The 8430-nt window shown below is 38.1% G+C and overlaps 1 protein-coding gene across 3 annotated transcripts; it reads right to left on the reverse strand.

Moving 5' to 3' along the window:
- Nucleotides 1-356: 356 nt before the first annotated feature.
- LOC149079112 (uncharacterized) lies at nt 357-8106 on the reverse strand. Of its 3 annotated transcripts, none has more exons than XM_089239991.1 (2): nt 8024-8106; nt 357-4021 (listed from the first exon to the last, which is right to left on the reverse strand). In XM_089239991.1, exon 2 carries the CDS (start codon nt 3957-3959, stop codon nt 2394-2396), a length of 1566 nt encoding a protein of 521 aa, XP_089096117.1. In that variant the 5' UTR covers nt 3960-4021; nt 8024-8106; the 3' UTR covers nt 357-2393. The 3 variants fall into 3 exon arrangements, with proteins under 3 accessions (XP_089096117.1, XP_089096116.1, XP_089096118.1); XM_089239990.1 differs by having other exon boundaries at nt 7967-8040; XM_089239992.1 differs by lacking the exon at nt 8024-8106 and adding an exon at nt 7967-8019 and having other exon boundaries at nt 357-4018.
- Between the last annotated feature and the right edge of the window lie 324 nt (nt 8107-8430).

Genomic DNA, 8430 nt, shown 5'->3' on the forward strand with positions numbered 1-8430 from the left:
CACCCAGGGTATGCATGGTGATCGGGGGAGACATTTGTTTTTCACCCTATGTACATTCTTGGAGGGCAATCCGAATCTGAGGCCTACGTAGGCTTGAGGGGGATACAAAAGGCTTGGGAGGTGGATCGCAATGAATTTCTTAGAGAAATGTTGAGAGTTGTTAGCCTTAAAACAGCATTGAAATTAGCAGAAACTGATTATAATGACATATAAAGGTATTTTCTTCTCATATTTTAATGTTTTTAATGTATTTTTTTATGTCAAAAATAAATTTTTGATCATCTGGGGGGGGGGGGGGAAATGGACATAAGTGTTCTCTACCTCTAGCATACAGATATAATAAACTTGAAACATCCTGATGTTTTAAACGTATAATCTACATATCAAATGCAGAAAATTACAGTACATTACCCGTCCACAGAATCAGAGTCGAAAATCTAAAAATTAACAATCTTCGCATTCTGATTCTGGTTGAAAAGTGTTATTTCTTTTGAGGATTTTATAACACTTGAAATAACTTTTTTCCAATGGCATAGCAAAATCACAATTGGATACATGATAAATACGCGACATTCATCATATAAATATGTGATACATTGTACACACATATGTTAAGGCAAATGTGATACAGTTTTTATGCATAATTGCCAAGCATTTCGGTGAGTTTGATAAATCTCACTAAATTTATAACTTTTACCAACAACTATGCACAATACCCAAGCATCACTGGTAAATTTAATAATTACTTTAATAATTATCACTTTTACTGTAATTATGCATAATATCCCAAGCTTCATATCATTGATATACATGATAAATCATATTATATGATATAAGGTGTACAACCTTTTCAGCCTGTGGATCAGACATGTAATAATTGTGTCGCTTGCGGGCCAGAAATTTGTTTATATGGGATGATCTGATGACCCATAGTTTTACAGGACATTCCAGTAATTTTCTCAATATTTTTAATAAAAAGTCCAGTTTCTTTTCTCCAACAAGGCTTAATTGAATTCTTAGTACAAGAATAAACATCATTTTCATCACTTATAAATAGCCTTTGACAATTTTTTTTGACCGTAATTGACAATTTTACTTGCACTTGACAATTTTTTACGATAATTGGTAAACATTCCATAAAGATTCCGATGTATTCTATTTTTATGAAGAAAATATGGTCACCCTGGCATCCATCGCGCTATGTGTATTGATAATTTCAACCAGAACACTTTTTGTCGGCTGGAACCTATTGGCAGGCAGCATTTCACCAACAGGTCAGAGGTTGTGCACCCACTTCTTAACCGTACATGCACCTCGTACACATTCCTCTACGGAATTTCTAATGAATCGGCACATCCCAGAATGTGTGTTCTGGGTATATGGGTGGCCCTAACATATGTTGTTGACTTTCGCTTGTTTTAGAGCTCATATGCTGCCATCTGTATTACATTTTCTGAAGTAAAGATGGCACAAAATTCAAGAAACGTGCACACCCACTGCTATACATTGTAATTCATACATGTAATGTGTCATCATATCAGAGTAGGCCTACAATTGTGAAATGTGTTGTCATTATACTAGGGCCCGACTATATTCATCACACATACTAGACTCATTTGGATTTTTTTTTCATATTTACCAATTGCACTAGGCTATGAAGCTGTGTTCATAGTGGAGTGAAGAGGTATGAATTCCAAGAATTACGACTACAAAGAAAAAATACATAGGGTGGAGGAAGAGATGTCCACCCATAGTATAAAAGGAGGATATAGAAAATGGCCGGAGGGGTTGAAATGTAAGGGTGTGGTGATGATGATGATCCCTTCACAGAAAGGGGGGGGGGCGGAAGAGAAACGGACCAATCAGCAGATCGGGGTGAAAAAACAAACATGTTTGTTCAACTCCCACAAGTCATTGAATTGCCTCTTCCTCTCCTTTGTCTAGTTTCTCGAATATGCGCGGTGTAAACCAAAACAATACAATTGTTATCATTGCTAGTTTCTGTATTACGCATTCCCCAGTACCAATTCATTGTTTCACTATGTGCGTGGCCTTATGCATAATTACAGATAAAGGCGATGAATTTAAAGTATATCAAATTCACCAATGACACTTGGTCATTAAGTATAATAACCAGTAAAAGTGATAAATTTATCAAACATACCAAAACGAATAATAAATATGGATAAAAACCGATTTATCACATTTACCGTAACAAATACACAGGCATACAAGCGATTATAAATTGATTTAAATCCAATACGCATACGACTTTTTGAACTGTTCACAGAAGAAATAATCTTCGTAAAGTCCCATTGGCGTACACGTAACAACTTCAGAAACCCACAAGGTATTCATGAAAGAATCCAATGTGTGAGTTTCAACGTGGCATGCTACATCGTCTCTATGATAGAAACTTTCTTTACATATTTTACACTGGAAAGGATATTCATCGTCACTGTACAATTCGCATTGAGACGATGAAAACCAATAGAAGTAACTTGACATGTTGAGTTTGGGTCAGCTATATGTGAAAGAAGAGATTCTGTATCGCTGAAGCAACTCCCGCAGGTGTTGCATTCAAACAAGCTTGAATCTGAAGCATGTTTTTCCTGATGTGAGAGTAATTGGCTCTCCGTCCAGTACCACTTATCACACAGGTCACACGAATGGCGCTTTACTGTCCTGTGAACTCGACTGTGAGCTTTTAACTGACTGTTAGTCTTGAATTTTTTCAAACATATTTTGCACTGTAGAAAGTTCTTGGTCGCACGTCTGCGTTTCTGATTCTTCAAAATATTTTTACAGCCACTAACATTAGTGCCAAGCTTATGCACTTTTTGTTGCCCAGAATGCATCATTCTTTTATGGGCGTTCAGTCGGGACAGCAGAGAAAATGACTTTCGACATTTATCACAACTGAACGTCTGACTAACAGAGTGAGATTTCTTGCGTGAATTTAGATGGGTTCTTGATGTAAAAGACTTTCCACATACATCACGAACAGAGAGGCTCTGATGCAGAAGCAGCATGTGTTTTTTCAGGTCCTGCTCGAGAGAAAATTTCTTGCTACATACCATACAGCCGAATCCCTTGCCGTAATGCAAATCAAGATGCTTCTCCAAGTCATGCTTCACGTAGAAAGACTTCCCACAGATCTCACACTGATAAGGCTGGTAACCCAAATGCTCATTGAGATGTCTTTCCAGGCCGATTCTCGACGAGAACCTTTTAGTACACTGCAAGCACCCGTGAGATCCACTACCATAATGCACAGCATCTTTGTGTTTCTTGAGATTGCCATTGAAAGTAAAACTTTTTGGGCAGAATGGGCATTGGAAAGGCTTCTCGCCTGTGTGTATCCTGTGATGTTTTTTCATGTCAGAGTACGAAAAGAATTTTTTCTTGCAAATGTCACAGGTTGATGTCCGAACCCTAGAATGAACCCTATCATAATGATTCTTGAGATATGCATCACTGACGAACTGCCGCTGACACACTTTACACACGTATGGGCTGTCTTTTGCATGAACCGTCGCGATATGCTTCTTAACGGCAAATTTACGACTGAAAAACTTCTTACATATTTTACACGGGAACGGCTTCGCACCCAAGTGGACGCTCCTGTGCTTTTCAAGGGAAGCGTTATCACGGAATACAGCTCGACACACATAACATCTTATGGGCCTCACCACACAATGTATTTCTCTCATGTGATTCTGAAGGTACCTCCTGAGCACAAACGCTTTCTTACAGATTTTACATACGTAAGGCCTATCTTTCTTGTGGATCTGTTCATGTCTCTTGAGGTACTTGAGATTGGCAAAAGGCTTGTAACATTTCTCACAATGGAATGCATCTGCATAATAATCATCTTTGTCAGAGATGCCTTCCTCATCTATCACTTCCTTGGTGGACACTCCTATTCGCACGATAAGTGGACTGGTGGTGCTCGCCATTACAGGATAGCAAATTTGGCCATGGCATAAAACATGATACAGAAGCGTAACATTTTAGTCTTCTGAAAAAAAAAGAATAATAAATAATGTAATTCCTCATGTATAGCTTGCAAGAGAAAGCTACAATTAAAAAACAAAATGTAAGCGAGAACCTTCTGCGATAGAAATGCAACTTCTAGGTTGTGTAACAATAGGCTGCAGGAATAGTGTTGGTGAACACATTCCCCTTCCCACTTCATCTTAACCCAATTTTTATTTTCTTCCAAACTATGTGCTATTGCTGATCATACTAAAGGGGACATCTCTACAATTCTGATGTCATGCGATAGGGGGTGGTGGGGGGTAGAGTAGGGAAAGGAAGTAAACTGGAGAAACCACGAGACACCCAGGCTCTGTCACAACCAGCAACGTAAGCACTTTGGCCCCCAGGCATCTCTGACAAAACACAAAACGAAAATGTATTGATACGCAGACATGCCAATATTAGGTTAAAGCTCGTCAGTAGTGATGAAATGTTCAGCTTTGACATGGGGTGGGGGGGGGGGGGGACTATTCCCCAGGAAAACATTATCATAGTACAATAAAAAATAATCACTCAAAAATTATTTTTTGAAATTTTAATTCAAAGTTCATTAAATACAGCACCTCAGTGAAACTGGAACCTAGAGCACTCAGGCGACATGATCCCTCACATCCCGAAACAACGTTCCAAGGTTGCAGAGTCCCTCGATAATTCATGAATATTCAATGCAATCCCAACCTTCATACGCCCTCGTTGGCCGTATATACGGACGTCTATCAACCCTAGACCCCTCCTTGTTTTCTAGCACCTACAGGGTGATCAGCGAATAAGCCCTTATTTCAAAATTAAATATCTCTACAACAAAGATCAATAGAATTATGCGGTAAACGGTACGTTTATTAGCAAAACTGTAAGAATGTTGTACAGAAATTTCGAAAATTTAGTTTTTTTAATTAGTTTTAGTTTTTTAAAATTAAAAAAGAAAAAAAAAACGAAACTGGAGATTTTGGGGTTCCGAAAATCCTCATTTGTGTGAAGAGAAACCACTGCATTCGCCTAAAGTTACTGCATGGGCTGCAGTATGTGCCATGTTTGCTGACAAATTGTTCCAAAATGATAACGTAACGTTCAGTAGTAATCGTTTCTCGCATGAAGATGGGGCCGATAATGCCTCTGGCGCATACCACAGCCAATGCAATAACTTTAGGCGAATGCAGTGGTTTCTCTTCACACAAATGAGGATTTTTGGAACCCCAAAATCTCGTTTTTTTTTTTTTAATTTTGAAAAATTAAAAAAAAAACTAAATTTTTGAAATTTCTGTACAACATTCTTACAGTTTTGCTAATAAACATACCATTTACCACATAATTCTATTGATCTTTGTTGTAGAGATATTTAATTTTGGAAATAAGGGCTTATTCGCTGATCACCCTGTATGACGAAACAAAGACGACTCAAGCCGAAGCAAAACGACAGAAATGACTTGGTTACGAAAACAATTTTTGACCAAAATAGGGTATTAGCAACCACAGATAATTCTTTTCTGTTCGCCTCATAATATATTATATTATTTTTTCAGTCTGCCACAGTTCAGATTGTCAACTCTCTTCGACAATGCACAGTAAATTATGAAGACGTAAGTTTTTTAAGAATGACATTCCTTTAAGACCACTTTCAAAAGCACAGTGCAAAATGTGTAAATTACAAGCTTCGATGCAAATAAGTCAAGGTGAACCAGATGGTTTCACTGCGTTGCCATTCCCTTTTTTAAAGAGATTTATTTACATTTCAGTACTGTTCAATGCCAGTGTAATCATTTTTGGCAAATGAAGCACTTTCATTTCTAGCTCTTTGCCGAGCACTCATAATTAGAAAAATTTATGGCAGATGGAAGCACTACACACAACAAGCATTACATAGAAACAAACTTCACGTCAGGTCCACTACACACACGTTCCAACATGCACCAATTTGTTAGAAGTTCCGCAGAGGAATATGGACGAGATGCATGTGTGGTTCAGCAGTAGCTCTTTGTGGAGCACTGTAAATATTGTTTATGCCTCTACATGTCCTAAAAATACAGAAGATATTTAAATGCTATTGGGTAGCATCAGACACCTAACCTAGAGTAGGCCTATGTATCCCACTGCTTCGTTATGCAAACTGTTGTTTGACCTATACGCAAAAGGTGCACCATAATTTTAAATGATGAAAGTTAGTTACTATCTAAGACCGTAAAGAAGTACATACAAATTTTTTTTTTCCCAAGTCCAGACAGAAGTTTATAATGAATATTCTACTATTCTCCAAACAGGAGGCCTGCTAAGACCTGCTGTAAGTACACCTCTGCATTTAAACCTTAAATTTAAAAATAAATTTTACGTGCATAACCAGCGCTTCAAATTTTAAAGAATTGGCTACACACATAACTACAAGCTTTGCGAAAGTTATGTATGACGAAAATGACGACTGATGATACAGGAAAATTCTGAAATCGTAGTACAATTTATGAAATTTGGTGGCGGGTTGTTCCAGTCGATAATAGTTCCTGGGAAGAAGCTAAATTTGTAACAATTTGAAGAAGCAAAGATGGGCTGTAATTTTTGGGAAGATTGAGTCTAACAGAGAAATGTAAGGGTTTAATGTTGGAAGTGTTGATATTAAAAACCCACGGAGGATTTTGAAAAGAAAAGTTAAAAGAGACAAGTTTAAGAGAGGAGAGCGGTCGGATATTGAGTTTTCGCTTCATCTCCGATATGGAGACAGATGAATACCAACAGTTAAAAATAAAGCGAGTGGACTTATTTTGGATATTCTAATTTGTCTATGTTGGTTTGGGTATGGGGGTCCCAGGCTTCACAGGCATAGGAGAGAGCAAGTAGATATGCCTGGTAGCAAAGGTGACAGACATGACGGGTATGTTCAATCTTTTTGTAGGAGCATGCTTGAGTGACTTCATGACAATATTGTACAAGCGGCTTGAATAAATTTTGATAATTAAAAAGCATGGACTGAAAAATTCACCAAAAATTATGCTGCTCAGGCTGAAATAAACAGTTTGGCACCTTGTGAGAGAGTGAGTGAGCAATCAAATCAAGTGAGTGGTTAAATGAATGAGCGAATGGGTAAATGGATGAGCAATCGAATAAACCAGTTAGCAAACGAGTGAGTGAATAAATGCTCATTCACTCGTCACTTGGTCACATACTTAATCATTCACTTGCTCAATCACTCGCTCATTTGCCCACTGACTTGTTCATTCACTCGTTCATTTTGGCACTTATTCACAAACTTGATCATTCATTTTCACATTTACTGATGCACTCATTAGGTCACTTGCTCACTGATTTGATCATTCACTCGATGATTTGCCCTCTGACTTGATAATTCACTAGATGATTTGCTCACCAACTTGATCATTCATTTGCTTACGCACCAATGTCATTACCAAGTCACTTGCCCGTTCGCTCACTGACATGATCAGTCATTCGCCCATCAACTTGATCATTCACTCGCTCATTTGTTCACTACTGACTTGATCTTTCTCACTCATTAGGCTACTCGCTCATTCACTTGCTCAGACTTTATCAGTCGCTCATTTGCTCGCTCACTCACCCATGAGATCATTAGGTCACTCACTTACTCATGAGGGTGCTCACTTGGTCTCTCACTCAAACATTTGCTCACCAACCTGCTCAATCGCTTGGGCCGAATCGTTCTTCCGTGAATTTTTCGCGAATTGCACAAACTAGTACTTGTGCCACGTGGTGGCGAAATGCATGTTTGTACAAAAGTATTGAACATGTACTGCTTGTAGATGTGCGTGTGTGAACCCCCCCCCCCCCCTCCTTCCTTAACGTACATTAGAATTTGTTTATTGTTAGTAAATGCCCATTTAAAATTTAAACCACCCCCCCTCCTTTATAATGGAGATACACAAATTTTTAACAACTAAGTTAATAAAGTACCTATAACTGCTCTTACCATTAGTAAAGTGATCTAAACGTCAAATGTTTCAAAATAAATACAGTAATGACTCACCAAACGGAAATGTTTGGACGGTTTTACGTGTCTGGGTTTTTTACCCCTTTCTGTACTCAGAAGTAAAAGGCCTGACAGATGTCGCTAGGAGTGACTCAATTGATGACGTCATATAATTTCAGGATAAATACAGTAATGAAGACATGGAACAAAATTTTCAGGTGGCTGCAGTTGTTTCGGTTTGTCATTCTTTTCTGTATATGAAAATAAAAACCTTTGAGATGTCGCCACTTGAAATCCTTACCCAGTCGCCTCGTCATAGACCTTTTTCAATTAAATAAAGCGATTGCATAAGGATAGACTATATTCTGGAGGCTATCCAAATAAAGACAGTAATGAATCTCAGACAATAATTCCTGGACAGATATGATTGTCTTGGTTTTTTATCCCTTCCACATGGCAGTGAA

This window comes from Pholcus phalangioides, unplaced genomic scaffold (assembly GCF_987345545.1).
Source record: "Pholcus phalangioides strain wild (caught in Gottingen) unplaced genomic scaffold, Ppha-v1.0 ptg000012l_1, whole genome shotgun sequence".
Taxonomy (NCBI): Eukaryota; Metazoa; Arthropoda; class Arachnida; order Araneae; family Pholcidae; genus Pholcus; species Pholcus phalangioides.

What these genes read in the sequence shown, in the direction of transcription:
- LOC149079112 (XM_089239991.1), bottom strand. Translation starts at nt 3,959, where the DNA reads ATGGCGAGCACCACCAGTCCACTTATCGTGCGAATAGGAGTGTCCACC.